The sequence below is a fragment of the Chlorocebus sabaeus genome, chromosome 8 (genome assembly GCF_047675955.1).
Source record: "Chlorocebus sabaeus isolate Y175 chromosome 8, mChlSab1.0.hap1, whole genome shotgun sequence".
Classification (NCBI taxonomy): domain Eukaryota; kingdom Metazoa; phylum Chordata; class Mammalia; order Primates; family Cercopithecidae; genus Chlorocebus; species Chlorocebus sabaeus.
In genome coordinates this window covers 128,339,236-128,354,398 of record NC_132911.1, presented here as the reverse complement: position 1 = coordinate 128,354,398, position 15,163 = coordinate 128,339,236, and the positions used below count along the sequence as shown (strand labels likewise).

General features: G+C 45.4%; 1 protein-coding gene across 4 annotated transcripts in view; it reads left to right on the top strand.

The window, feature by feature from the left end:
- MTSS1 (MTSS I-BAR domain containing 1) overlaps positions 1-15,163 on the top strand; it is a 183,274-nt gene that overhangs the window by 155,264 nt on the left and 12,847 nt on the right. For all 4 annotated transcript variants that reach the window (XM_038000164.2, XM_008001506.3, XM_008001508.3 and 1 more), the window contains exons 7-9: positions 10,442-10,599; positions 11,810-11,917; positions 13,202-13,299. In XM_038000164.2, the coding sequence (XP_037856092.1) occupies positions 10,442-10,599; positions 11,810-11,917; positions 13,202-13,299 (364 nt within the window). The remainder of the gene's footprint in view (positions 1-10,441; positions 10,600-11,809; positions 11,918-13,201; positions 13,300-15,163) is intronic.

The following is a 15,163-nucleotide window of genomic DNA, read 5'->3' as shown; positions in this document are numbered from 1 at the left end:
AAAAGCTCTATGATTTGTAGCTCTTATACATTTTTAAAATATTTATACAGAGAGAAAAAAAGAATAATTATTTTTAAGAATTGGCTCGGCCGGGCGCGTTGGCATGGTGGCTCATGCCTGTAATCCCAGCACTTTAGGAGGCCGAGGTGGGCGGATCACCTGAGTTTGGGAGTTCCAGACCAGCCTGGCCAACGTGGCAAAATCCCATCACGATCAGTGACATGATCTCAGCTCACTGCAACCTCTGCCTCCCGAGTTCAAGCAGTTCTCCAGCCTCAGCCTCCCGAGTAGCTGGGATTACAGGCACGCGCCACCACTGCTGGCACATTTGTGTATTTTTAGTAGAGATGGGTTTTTGTCGTGTTAGCCAGGATGGTCTTGAACTCCTGACGTCAGGTGATCCTCTTGCCTTGGCCTCCCAGAGTGCTGGAATTACAGGTGTGTGCCACCCTGCCGGCCAGTGCTGGGATGAATATAAGCAAAAGGTGTAACCTGGGGGCAGAGAGGAAGGAGCCTCACTAAGCCTGGGGGTAGGGTAGTGATAATGAGGAGGATAATGAGGAGGAGGAGGAGGGGGTCAGCTGGTGAAGAATGAAGAAGGGTATTCAAGGTAGAGGGGACAGCATGCACCAACACATGGCTCTTGTCATTTAGAAAGCAGCACCAGCAGCGGTGGTGAAGGGTCGACATATCACACTGTGTGTTTGATGCTCCAGGGACAGCCTTGAGGCAGGGCTGTCGTCCCACCGAGGGTGGACTGTGTGCATAGAGAATCATAGTGAGCCCTGGCTACTCAGCCTCTGGCTTCCTGGACCGTGTCTCCCCACCACACACTGACCTGCCTCCAGGATGGTTCAATCACTGGGCCTCAATTCTGATCAGACTCCAAAGTGGACCCCAAAGGCCTCTCCACATCATTCTTCCATTCTTGGAAAAAGCCTGTGAAATGTGAATCCTTTCCCCTATACACAGTGGTTTGCTCATCCCCCAGCTGTATCCAGCCTATGCACTCACCCACAGGAATGTTTCTTGTGTTTACAAAACCAGCGGAAAGCACTCTCAGAACGACCCTGAGACCTGCAATCAATGGATCAATTGCCCTGCCTCTATGGTAAACATGGAATCTGTCTAGATTCCCTGCAACCCCACCCCGCCTGATTTTGAAGAGGGTTAGTACTAGGAGCTCTCCTTCCTACAGGGATGTCAGTGGAGAGAGGAGGAAGAACAAGGAGCAGACGGTGGGATGGTTCCAGCCGGTTCTTCGAGGCCAAGCCCAGGGCTTAGAAGGCTGATGAGGAAATACAGAATGTGGGCACAGCCAGACAGCTTCTGTCTGGGTGGAAGCAGGGGTGGTAGAATTTTACCCTTAGACCTATTGTGACAATCAGGAAGCTGCCCCTGACCTGAATTCATAGATGTCTGAATTTAACTCAGAAATCTCCTGCAAGGCTGGCACAGTGGCTCATGCCTATAATCCCAGCACTTTGGGAGGCCGAGGTGGGAGGATCACTTGAAGTCATGAGTCTGAGACCAGCCTGGCCATCATGGCAAAATCCCATCTCTACTAAAAATACAGAAGTTAGATGGGCGTGGTGGCAGGCACCTGTATTCTCAGCTACTTGGGAGGCTGAGGCAGAAGAATCGCTTAAACCTGGGAGGCAGAGGTTGCAGTGAGCTGAGGTCGCTCCACTGCACTCCAGTCTGGTCAACAGAGTGAGACCCTGTCTCCAAAATAAAATAAAAGAAATCTTCTGCAAAGGGATGTCGCATTTCAGGTGAATGCATGTAGCCTTCAGAGGCTGGGCTACTTATTATTATAACTGAGGATTCTAGGTAAACACAAGCCAAACAGATCTACCAGAAGCCTGGAGCTGTGAACTCTTCCTTTGCAAAGCTTGTCTCCAGTAAAACCTCACGTAGACACGGCTCCTTGAGTGCCTTGCCTGTGACTCTGGTCTCAGAATGCCCTGGGAGTCCCTGTGCACAATAGTACTGTTAAGGTGCAGGTCACCTGACTTCCCTGTGGCTGCATTCAGGGACCACAGGGAGACGTATGTAGAGTATGGCGGCATGCCAGGAGCTGAGTACTTTTCTTAGTGTTAATTTTTGACCAAATACAAAACAGCAGAAAAGGAAACAGACAACTTGCTTGAAATATTTATTCCTTGCATAGTATGGTTTTCATCTCCCTAGAGGACACTAACGGGATGGGCAAAGCCTGACAGAATGGCAGGGTGGGAAAGCGGTTGCTGCCTGTCTTGAGCTGCAACCCATCAGCCATTCCCGGTTTTCGTGGGACTGATTGATTCACGCCTGGTGCCATTCTTCCATTCATAAACATCCGTGACTGCTGCACATGAGTCCTGCACAGCACTCCAGCCTCCATGTGTCAGTTGGTTCTTTCATTCATTCAGGAAAGGGATATGACATGCCTCCTCTGTGCTAGACTCTGTTAGCTGCTAAGGAGGTAAAAGTAGCATCTACCCTCAAGCTGTCCCCAGAACGAAGAATGCATTTATGTTCCAACATCCATTCTCTGACCGCAGCTGGCTGTCCTGTTCAGTTATGACACTGCCTAGTGTTAGTGCAGACCCCACAAGGTAAGAGTTCAATCCTGTGAGACTGCCCCAAATGCAGTCACCAGCCACAAGTGAGGTCCCCATATTCCTCACACTTCTGCCCAGCCGACCACAAAGTTGGGGGTTTCTATGACCCCCTCGCCCAATAAGTTTAATAATTCTCTAGAAGAACTCGCAGAGCACAGGAAAGCACCGTATGTACAATTACTGGCTTCTTATGAAGAATGCAGATTATAGCCTTGTTTACTACATTAAAGATGTTCAGAACTCTGCTGAAGCCCTTGAAGCCTTTTTGACTTCTAGATAATTCCACCGTGACAGTGTGTATTTGGATTAGACTGTGGCTTAACTGGACATCCTGTTGTTAGCAAGTGGTGGTGGTTGTCTAGGTCCCTGGGCTCAGGGAAGTGACCACAGAGATAGAGAGGAAGACAGGTGGATTCAAGAGCTACTTAGGAGAAATGCAAATGAAACAAGGAAGAGTTGAAGGCGATGGTGAATTTCTGGATCCGGTAGCCAGGTTGGCAGATGGTGGAGTATTTCTTTAACCACAAAGGAAGAAGCATTTTGGAGCCGTGAGGATCCTCTGTTGGAGACACTCTGGATGGTGAGCCGCAGGTTGGCATGGGATGTTTTCTGCTTGTTCTCTGAAATGTCTCTTTTTATCCTTTGATAAACAACTGGTTACCCAGGGGGCAATGAAGAATCTTGATGATAACACTGTTACTTGTAGTGAAAGAATCATGGAATCTTTTGCATTTTCTTACATCAAAAAGGACCTTGAACTGAAAGCTCTCTTTAAAAAACAAACAAACAAACAAACCCACCCGACCGCCCATACTATCACCTGCTAAACTAGCCAGTGTCAGAAGAACAACTTCAGAGATGCTGCGGCAGCGGCAGCTGATATTGCCTGACATTTAGTGAGTGCTCAGCACATGCTGGGCGTTGTTCTGAACGCTTCATGCGGATTAGTTCATTTCCCCTCCCAGCAGCCCTGTGAGTTGGATACTGTTATTATTTACATCCCACAGGTAAAGGGAAACTGGGGCACAGTAGGTTGAAAAATAATGGAAATTGAGTTTGTTTGAAAAACAATTTTTAAGGCTAAAAACCTTCAGTCTTACCTAATCACATCTTTTGATTTCCGGTTGGTTTTTTCTTTTGGGAATCAGTCAAAACCCACTCTGGGTTATTAAGAGCAGAAGATGACTTATAAAGGGATAATGAGGATAACCTCCTTTTGCTGGGAAGACAGAATTTTTTCATTCCAAATTCTAGTATCCACTGTCAACTTGCATGTCTGGATTTATATTTTGTATTTTAGTATTTATATCCCATGTTTCGTTTGACTCTGGGATACGAGCAATTGTCAGATGCACCGTTATTTTCCAGACCACTAAGAAAGGAAAGAAACCTACCAATTAAACTGTGACACCCCATTGATGGTAAGACACATCCCAATTGGTGAGTTGTAAAAGTGAGGGAAAGTGGCTATCTTAGAATGAAAAACAGTATTTGTGTGAGTCAGGGACAGGTGAAAGTCACAAGTATACATATGTAACAAACCTGCACGTTATGCACATGTACCCTACAACTTAAAGTATAATAATAATAAATAAAATAAATAAATAAATAAAAATTAAAAAAAAAAAAAAAAAAGAAAGTCATTTCGTAGGATTCTAATGGCGTCTCCTTACACCTGTCTCTGAAGAAAGAAAGGACTTGGGGTGATTTGCTGACTCCTGGCAGCATTCTTGGCCCAACGTATCCTGGGTTTGCTCTTCCCCATTGGAGAGCCCTTTGCCGGAGAACAGCCGCTGGCTTGGTTGAGCCATGAAGTTTACCATGCGAGTGCAGCCTGTGTCTGAAGAGGCTGGACCAGTATAGATAACACTAATCACATTTCACTGGCTTTTTGATCGGCTGTTTAGCTCTTGGCAGCTTGTTCCCAGCATTCATGTTTGCTGGGAGCAGGAAACACAAAGAACCTCATCTTCAGAACGAGAAAGACTTGGGGCTGGATTCTGGCTGTGCCTGTGGCTAGCTCAGTGCTGGTGACCGTGGCCCTGTGCACACCACTTTGCTCCCTCAGTCTCAGTTTCCCCGTCTATCAAAAGGGTATTTGTTCCTGCCTTGAATGTGTATGTAATGATTAAGGAGAATAAAATCCAAGTGTTGAAGTTGATACGGGATCTTTATTTCATTCCAGAAAACTCTGTAAAGTTTCCTCACTTAAAAATTCCTTCCTTCTGTGGCCAGGTGCGGTGGCTCACACCTGTAATCCCAGCACTTTGGGAGGCCGAGGCAGGCAGATCACTTGAGGTCAGGAGTTCGAGACCAGCCTGGCCAACATGGTAAAACCCTGTCTCTACAGAAAAATACAAAATTTAATCGGACGTGCTCTCTTGAACCCAGGAGGCAGAGGTTGCAGTGAGCTGAGATTGTGCCACTGCACTCCAGCCTAGGCAACAGAGCGTGACTGTGTCTCAAAAAAAAATAAAAATTCCTTCCTTCTTTAGGGGTGCTGGCTTGGCCCATGGCATGGTGCCTTCACAGTGCTTCGCCCCAGGAACATTTTCTGCAAAGAGAATAATCATGATTTCCCCTGGGATGGGGGAATAAGGGGCTCTTGGCTGCTGTTGATCAGAATTCCCTAGCGTGAATACACCAAGACCTGGAAACTAGCAGCAGGAAAAAAATTCTCAAGACTGAAGATGCCCAAGATATTACAGAAGAAAGCCGAAAGCAATTCTTTGCTCAAGAATTTTGTCTGGGAAGCTCATCTAAGGCACCCCCTCCCTCCTCCTCTTAGCTGCTTGATGTTGTGGAATTGGCTGGTTCTGAAGCATTAGACCATTTAAGGGCCTGATGGTTGAGGCCAGTGAGCAAACTTGGTCAAGTTGTATCAGTGCTTGATTCATTTGCAAATATTTGAACACCTGCCGCTTTCCAGGCAAGTATGCTGACTGAGGAGATACACACTGAGCAAAAGCATTCATGAGTTCTGCCCCCGTGGGACTGATGTCAAATAACTAGAGAAATAAAGATGAAATTCAAACTGGGGGTAGTGCTGCGAATAAGTGTAAGGGACTTCAGAGATCAAATAAAAGAAGCCTAATCTGGGGAGAAAGTTCACGGCGGGATTCCCGGAAGGATCGAGAATTAAGCAAGACCTGTAGGATAAAAAGGTGTTAGGAATGTAGCAGAAGGAGAGCGGAGTGAAGGTGGAAAGGGGCCCAGGCCCTGGAGGATGAGAGGGAGAGGAGCGGGGAGAGAATGGCCCACGAAGGCTGAGGCTATGAGGTAGACAGGCAGTGACCTTTCATGCCTTGCAGGGCAGGCCACGTTAAGGACATTGGACTTTTCTTGAGAGCAATGGGAGCTGTTGAAAAGCAGTGAGAATATTTGCATTTTGAAAGTAATCCACAGCCGGGTGTGGGGGCTCATGCCTGTAATCCCAGCACTTTGGCAGGCCGAGGCAGGTGGATCGCTTGAGGTCAGGAGTTTGAGACCAGCCTGGCCAACATGGTGAAACCCTGTCTCTACTAAAAATACAAAAATTAGCTGTGCGTGGTGGTGCGTGCCTGTAGTCCCAGCTACTCAGGTGGCTGAGGCAGGAGAATCTTTGAACCTGGGAGGCGGAGCTTGCAGTGAGCTGAGATCACGCCACTGCACTCCAGCCTGGGCGAGAGAGCAAGACTCTGTCTCAAAAAAGAAAGAAAAAAAAAGAAAAGAAAGTAACCCAGGGCTGCTCTGGGTGAGCTAGTCCAAGTGCAGTCTGGGGTGAGACATTAGGGGCTGTTGGCATCTGTTCGGGTGAGAGACTGTGATGGCCCAGTGAGGGTGGAGGTAGCAGACGTGAGACAAAAGCATGGAGGTCGAGTCCGTGGGAGCTGGACTAGCCAGCACCGGTGCTCAAGGACTCAGTGGTAATGCTCCTAACACTGCTGATGGGAGCAAAGTGAATGGGCTTTTGTATTTATTAAAACAGTACCAACACAACTCTGAATTTGTGGCCCTCAAAAGATCACTCTGTCTTAAAAGCAGTATATCCAACTAGGACATGAAATAATTTCTTTCACAGTTTTTTTTAATAAATATAATTACATGTTGTATTAGTGAATTTAATAAACAGACATTGTGGTTTTAGCTTATGATCTATCCTGAATGGAAATGTCCTGACTATCATTATAGTGATCTTTACAGAGTCTACTTATTTTAGAATGCTACAATTTAAGAGTCCTTTAATTATAATTCATATTTAAAGTAACTTGGCTATAATCATAGGATAATTTAAATTTATATTTTCCAAATTAGATAACACTTGGTTCTATGGCCTTTTTTTCTTTCCTATGTAGATATATTTTTTAAAGTCAGCATTATTAATTATGGAGAGCCATGTGCCTTATAACTTGTGAAAGGAAGTAAACATACATTTTTCCAATTTCTGACAATCATAGGCTGTTATTTATTTCATTTTATTTTATTTTATTTTTTTGAGATGGAGTCTTGCTCTGTCGCCCAGGCTGGAGTGCACTGGCATGATCTCAGCTCACTGCAACCTCCCCCTCCCAGGTTCAAGCAATTCTTCTGCCTCAGTCTCCCCAGTAGCTGGGACTACAGGTGTGTGCCACCACACCCAGATAATTTTTGTACTTCTAGTAGAGACGGGGTTTCACCATATTGGCCAGGCTGGTCTCGAACTCCTGACCTCATGATCTGCCCGCCTTGGCCTCCCAAATTGCTGGGATTAGAGGCGTGAGCCACCATGCCCAGCCTTGTAGGCTGTTATTTTTAAAAATTGCTACCATAATCAAAGCCCACCGAGCAAGTTTGGTCAAACACGATATGTCTCAATCTGGTGTCTCCTGACTTCTGTTCGCTGCCCTACACGAGAGTTTAGAACATTCCGAGGTGGTCTGCAGCCCGAACATCATAGAATAGATCGACAGACTAGAAATAGCCCACTAGACCAGCCCTGAGTCATGTGGCCCAACAAGGCCCACAATTGGCCCTGCTGTTTTGCTGGTTGCAGAGGAAAAGCGAGGGTTTACAGCTTTCCAGAGCTTCCCTGCTGGCGGACTTGTGTCATGCACACATTAAGTATATGTGGATTAATTTTGCACTAGCCAGCATTTTAAAATAGAAGAGAAAACCCACCGTTTTCATAGTGCTGGTGACACCCAGCCTTCCCTCTGGAAGCCCTTGGCCACAGGTGGTGGGTCTCTGTGAACAAAGCCCTTGCCCCAAGGCAAGTTCCAGGAGAGAATAGGAGAATGCTTTTACAGGTTTCTTGTCTACTAAAAACACATGAAACCAGTGGCTCAGGCAGCCACATTAATGTATGGTGATGATTACTCCTACATCCTTGAGAAGGAAATTGAAGGCATAGTAAAGAATTATTCTGAGGGTTGGAGGTAGTGACTACATGGAAGATGGGTGAGTGAGTCATCTTGAAAATATGCTGACACCCAGGTGCTGTGGCTCATGCCTGTAATCCCAGCACTTTGGGAGGCTGAGGTGGGAGGATCACTTGAGGCCAGGAGTTCAGGACCGTCTGACCAACAAAGCAAGACCCAATCTTACAAAAAAATTCAAAAACTAGCTGGGCATGGTGGTACATGCTGGTAGTCCCAGCTGGTCAAGAGGCCAAGGCTGCAATGAGCTATGATCATTCCACTGCACTCCAGCCTGAGTGACAGAGCGAGACCCTGTCTCCAAAAAGGAGAGAATTATGCAGAGACTTCTCAAGCAGCAAATTTCTTATATATAGTAGTTCCCCCTTCTCCTCAGGGGATACAATCATTCCAAGACCCCCCGTGGATGCCTAGAACTGCAGATAGTACCAAACCTTACGTATACTGTGGTTTTTCCCACGCATACATGTCTATGGTAAAGTTTAATATTTAATTTAGGCACAGTAAGAGATTAATAACAATAATAATAGAACAATTATAACAATATACTGTAATAAAAGTCATGTGAATGTAGTCTCTTTCTCTCTTTCAAAATACCTTATTTTACCGCACCATGGGTAACTGAAACTTTGGAAAGCAAAACCACAGAGGAGGGGCCACTGGAGTGTAATTGCTGGATAGCACCCCAACATGGACTTAGATACATACGGTCTACACATTTGTACTCATTTGACTGATGAGAGTTATATACACAAAGCTAGGCATACTGTATTTACTGGCCATCTAAGGCATTTTCAAGGGTGATCTTTGACTATCTATAATTTTCTCATTATGTGCTAACTTAGAACTTATTTCCTAAGAAGTGACTTTTCCTTACTAACATCTGACTACCTTTTCTATTGGGATGTGCTTTAAGCCTGATTGCCTCTTGCTCCAAATTAAACTTTCTCCTCTGCTTATGAGTGAAAAATACAGAGTATGTTCCTACATCCATGGCAATTTTCCCTGACCCTTTCTTTCTTCAAACCAAATGGTTCATTGCATGTAATGTTCTTTACAATATTAAGAGGGATAGATGGGGACTGCAGGGCCCTTCCTATGAGGCGATGGGGCAGAGAATAGGTTCAGTGTTAAGGGAATTAGGCAGTGTGGCTCAACCCTGCCTCTGTGCCATTCTTTCTGTGACCTTAGACGAGTCCCTCGACTTCTCTAGGACTTGGTCTCCACTGAAACATGAGCAGGTTGGCCCAATTGGATAACCCCTTCCAGCTCTAACATTTTGTGTTGAAACTATTGAACAGACAGACATCAAGCATCTGCTGTATACACAAATGACATTGTACTAGTGGCTGTGCTGGGAAAGACCAAACTCCTGCCCTGAAGAAGTTTAGAAATTCTCTCTCTGGTTTGAGTGATAGGTGAGGCCTCTGCATAGGCAACCCAGGGTGGAGGCTCATGAGCTGGTGTCCCTACCTACAGATCAGATTTGTAGTAGCTACTCCTTTGGACACAGTGCCTGTTGGTCCATGTTTATCTTTTAGGGCATCTGACTTCCTTTGCAAGGAGCCATGGTCTGGGGGCCATACTCTGTGTAACACTACTCTGCCATTGTAGGGAGAACTGGTACAGACAATCTCTACAAAAATATTGAAAAATTCGCTGGGTAAATAAATGGATGTGGCTGTGTTCTAATAAAACTTTATTTGCAAAGATGGTTTGCTAACCATGTGTTAGTCATTCAAAAGATTAACACCCTGTCTTAAACTCTAGAAATGGTTGCCTCCACCTAACTGGGGTCTGTGAACATGGGCCAGGCTCTGCATAGACCCCACTTTCAGTTTTTCACCAGCAGAGACCTGTCTGGAGGTCTTGTTGTTACTGGGCTTGTTCTATAGGAAGAACATTCAAGACTTTCCACTAGAGAGTTAAAGTAACTGCCAAGGATTCCCATGGGCCCCCCAAGCCAGGAGAGCGGATGCTTACCACCTTTGTCTTTAGGAACAGAAACTTCTATCCAGACAGAGGCTCTTTGAGATTGACCCAGCAAAGCCAGCTTGTGCGTTTTTGGAAACACCCACAGGCTCTTACCTTGTTATGTTCTGGAAGGAAAGAATGCTGTCTGGCTCTGTGTCCCGGGGTTTTGTTGGCAGAAGAGTTGGTGGGGGTTGTGCAATGTGAGAAGGCAAGTCATGAAGAGTTGCCCCAGGAAATACTCCTTGTCACGAATAAATCAGGCTAAATGTGCCCTCTGGGCATTGGAAATTGGAAATGGCTGGTCCTAGAAAAACAGCCACCTTAAATCCTTTTGGGACATGAATAAATACTTTTTTTATGTCCTGGGAAATTGTGGTTTTGACTCCAGCAAGGACCCCAGGGAGAAGGGGCATTTGTTCCAGAAGCTGGTGTTTCAGTAAGCCGTGCTTGGGTCTCTGTTTTGTGCAGGGAGAGGTGATATCCAGCCTCAGTTGGACAGTGCTCTCCAAGATGTCAATGATAAGTATCTCTTGTTGGAAGAAACAGAAAAGCAGGCCGTCCGGAAGGCTTTGATTGAAGAACGTGGCCGATTCTGCACCTTCATCTCTATGCTGCGGCCAGTGATTGTAAGTTCATGGAAAACTCCAGAAGGTTTAAACTGCTGATGTGGAGGTGGCTTCCTTCTGATTTTGTCCATCCACGGTTGAGTCATGGAGAATCTACTGTCAGAATCTAATGTCAGGAATGATGGTGGAATCTCTTGTGCAGACCAATGATTCAGTGCGAGTTGGTGGCCACGTAACTCACTCCTCGTCCACTGTTCTAGCACCACTTGTTCCATGTTACTTCTCTCACCAAGTCAAGAAGGCTCAGCAGAGTGGTTCTCACAGTGGGGTCCCCAGGTCAGCAGCATGAGTGGGAACCGGCTAGAAATGCAAGTTCTTGGGCCCAACCCAGACCCACCAAGTCCAAACCTCTGGGGGTGGGGACCCAGTCATCTGTGTTTTAAAAGAAGCACTCCAGGTGGTTTTGAGACTCACTGTTGAAGCTGAGTACCAAGGGGTGACCATGAGATGAATATCCAAGAGCCTCAATGAATCAATTTAGACTTAATTTTTAAGGAAATCATTTGCATGCCGTAATTGAGAACTTGCACTGTAGGCGTTCTGGAAGCTGATTCGAAGGTACCAGCTCATTTCCCTTAGCCCTAGCAAAATGTCTGAATTTGAATTGTTCCCCTGAGCATAGAACTTTTCCATGGATCATTCTAGTCTGGCCCCATAGTCCCAACTTGGCACTTCGATAAAGCACATAGGATGTTTCTTCTGTGGTCCCCAGCTTCTGTCTGTCTTATCTTTTATTAAGTTGGTGGAAAAGCACAAGAAAGAAGGGGAAAAGTTAGCGTCTGTTGAACACACAGGCATTGTCACAAAGATCTGGACCAAAATGTCTCCAAGTCGTGTCATCCATTGAAGCTTAGCAACTGCAGAAAAGGGCCACCATGTGAAGAGGGCTGTGCTGCAGGATCCCGTGGGAACACGCTGTCAGACCATCTGAGCTGGCCTGGCAGTCGTCCAGGCCCTGAGAGGGAGGCCCATGTGTTCCCCACTGTCCCCCGTGCACAGGTCACTCCTCCCTTATGGCAAATTTCTTTTTCCATTCCATTTCCCAAAAGAAAAGGCATGTAGTGCCTTCACCAGAGATTTTCCAGTCCCAATGGTGCCTTTTCTGAAAAACTGAAAGGGTTATACAGAGACCCTAATAAAAACAACTGGACTAGAGGGGTGAAGGGAATCACTCAGGTTAATAACATTTCATGAATGACTTTTCCTTCAGGAAGAAGAAATCTCAATGCTAGGGGAGATAACCCACCTTCAGACCATCTCGGAAGATCTAAAAAGCCTGACCATGGACCCTCACAAACTGCCCTCCTCAAGTGAACAGGTAGGCTTCAGGGGTTCACTTACAGGATCAAACCAAAGAGGTAAAAGCTCAAGGCCCTGAGTGTTCCTGTGGCATTTGTCACGTCTTAAACTGTAGTCATATTCACCATGTCCTTCATGATGTAATATATGGAATCACCATAGCGAGCTGTGACATAGAACCTATTGTGTGTCAGGCACCGTCCCAAGGTCTCTCCATAGCCTGACTTCCTCCATTCGGCTTCATGATTATGCTTGTTTTATAGAGGAGGATTCGAGGCACTGACAGAGGGAGTGGCTTAGCCAGGTTCACCTAGCTAGTAGGTAGTGGAACTGGTATTGGAACCAAGTGGTCAGGTTCCAGATCCCGTGCACTTAATTGCTGTGTTCATCTGCCCTCTAGAAGTCAACTCTCATGAGAACACATCGCTGGTGTGTTTTGGTTGACATTGTCAGCCATTCTCCATTTCTCCCATTCTAATTGAGCAATGCATGGGGAGCTCTCTCGTCTTATGAAAAAGATGACATTTTTATGCTTTATTCATTTAATTCACATCACACGAACACTATGGGAAGGGATATATTTGGAGGAAGTGATGATTCACACGCTGGCTTTTGTACTTGGTAACAATCTTTTCGTCGCCTTGGAGAGCCGGCTCAGAGGGCAAATTGGGAGCTCGTGTTTTCTATTCTATCAAAGTATATTTATTAGACCAGAGCATGCATGCATTCACTTGACAAATAAACATTTACTGAGTGCTTCTTATGTGAATGAAAGGTGGACCTTATACTCATGTGGCCCTTTGCCAAGCAAGGGAGATGGATGTAGAAATAATAATGAAAGAATTGGCTTGTTCTTGATTCTGTCAGGCTTTAAAATTTCTAGTGCTGGTCAAATAGGGCAGAAATTCAAATGGCTAAAATGCACTACCAACAAGTCTGGGAACCATGATTGGCTTTATGGAGTTATAAGAGGAAAATCCTATAAATTCTAGCCTTGGGTATAAGTGGCTTTTATAATTGGTCACTGCATTTCTCCCTCTCTCGACTGATATTTCATGATTTTCCTTTTCCCTTCCCTCCCTTCTCCCTATTAATTATAGTTTTACTTTCTCAGTAAACAGATTATGACATTGATGGATTTGGTAGTGTGGCTCTTCAATTAAAAAAAAAATTTTTAACATGTTTTCCTTTCATTCCCACCTCCATGATGGCAGCCTTTTGATGCTTTGGTGGATGTTAAGCTTTGATGGCTAACGCTTCCCTTCTCAGCCCCTCGTTCACCCAGCTGGCTCTGTCCCCTTAGGTGATTTTGGACTTGAAAGGTTCTGATTACAGCTGGTCGTATCAGACACCACCCTCTTCCCCCAGCACCACCATGTCCAGAAAGTCCAGCGTCTGCAGGTAAGTGAAAGCGGGGTCCACTCTTGCTTTCGGGATGGGTCATTTTTCTTTATGCTAATATGAGCAATCGAGCCAGCATTCTCGAACAGGAAATAGGGGGATGATGAGCTGAAAGAATGGTAATGATTTTGGTCTTGCTCTTTAGTCTCTGGATTAATTTTGGATCAGAAAGAAAACCCCATTAGCCCTTGACTCGTGGATGTAGCTTATTCTCTCTTACTTGTATGTTGTCGTGATTTTCCCATTCTATGAGATCACATTTGATTTTCCTGTTTAGCAGAGTGAAAACCTTCTAAGGCCTAAAAAATGGTGAACCTGGGTTGATTCTTACACAGGCTGATCTCACTGTTGCCAGAACAAACGAAGAAAGTCACAATGGCTTGTGCCCTCATTTTGCTCCATATTTTTGTTTCAGGGTTTCATAAAGTAAATAGAGTTCTTGCTCTGTCAGTCACTGCTACTACTACCACCACCACCACTACCATGGCCACACCTCTATTAGTTAGTGCTGTTCCCTACTGGAACAAAATCTGTTGGAATAGTTCCGTCATCTGCAAAACTGTTGTCCAGCAGTTTTCTGTTAGAAGTCACTTGTTCTTGGCTTGCCGAGTAGGAAAATTTATTCTCCTCTTCTTGAAAGATGGAAGCATGATGTACCACTTATCTCTCTTGCTATAGTAGTCCTGTTACTCTTTTCATTTAACTTTCCAAAGCCAAATGAGTTCCCACTTCCTGTGTATTAGCATTGAGAGTAAAGGGCCGGATGGATCTGTTCAGTCTGTCTATGGTGATGTTTTGGTGCATGCTGATGCGTATTTCCTTTCACTGCGGAGCTTGTACACTGTACACTTAGCAGGAAGTTCAGATCTAAGATGCTGCGTCTTGCACACTCTGCCCCCTGAAGATATTGGTTTGTTTCTTATCTTTCATCGACTCTGTGTGTGTGTGTGTGACCTTTTTGTTGTTGCCAAGAAAAATCTCTCTTGTTAGTGTAAAACAAAGTTGCATGAGTATTTTTTTCTTCCTTATAATTTTCGTTTGAGTAGAAAACCATGTTGCACTGACATCTGCAGCTCTGAGGCTGCTGGGGTGGAGTTGCTGTGAGCTTTACTGTCGGTTCCCAACTGCCCCCTTCTGGCTGACTGGAGGGGAAATTTTGGCAAAAGTCATGATATTTATTCCTCACTGCAGCGATTTCCTTCAGCACGCTCCCCTGTGTCTGTCTGAACATTTCCACCAAGTAATTCTAGTGTATACAGTCACACTGCCCTTGAGTACCTTATTAGCTGCCAGATTTTGCAAACCAGAGTCTCTTGCAGGCTTAGGAGCAGAAACTATGAATTTTCCAATCCCAGCCCTAGTTGTTTACTTCATCCCTGCTGGTGCCTCTACAACTGCCCTTTTTATTTCAGCTCTGTTTGTTTAGACCTTGGGAGTCTGTCTTCTGCTTTTTATGATCTAAGTTACTATACAGAGTGTGGAGCATGGTTTTTAAAAATTATTTTATTTTATTTTATTTTTATTTTTTTGGAGATGGGGTCTCGCTCTGTTGTCCAGGCTGGAGTGCAGCGGCACAATCTCGGCTCACTGCAGCTTCCACCTCCTGGGTTTGAGTGATTCTCCTGCCTTGGCCTCCCAAGTAGCTGAGATTACACGTGCCTGCCACCACGCCTGGCTAATTCTTGTATTTTTATAAGAGGTGGGGTTTCACCATATTGGCCATGCTGGTCTCGAACTTCTGACTTCAGGTGATCTACCCGCCTTGGCCTTTTGAAGTGTTGGGATTACAGGCGTGAGCCACTGCACCCAGCCAGGAGCACGTTTCTTATGAGTGGAGACGGAATGCAGACGGAAATCCAGAGTG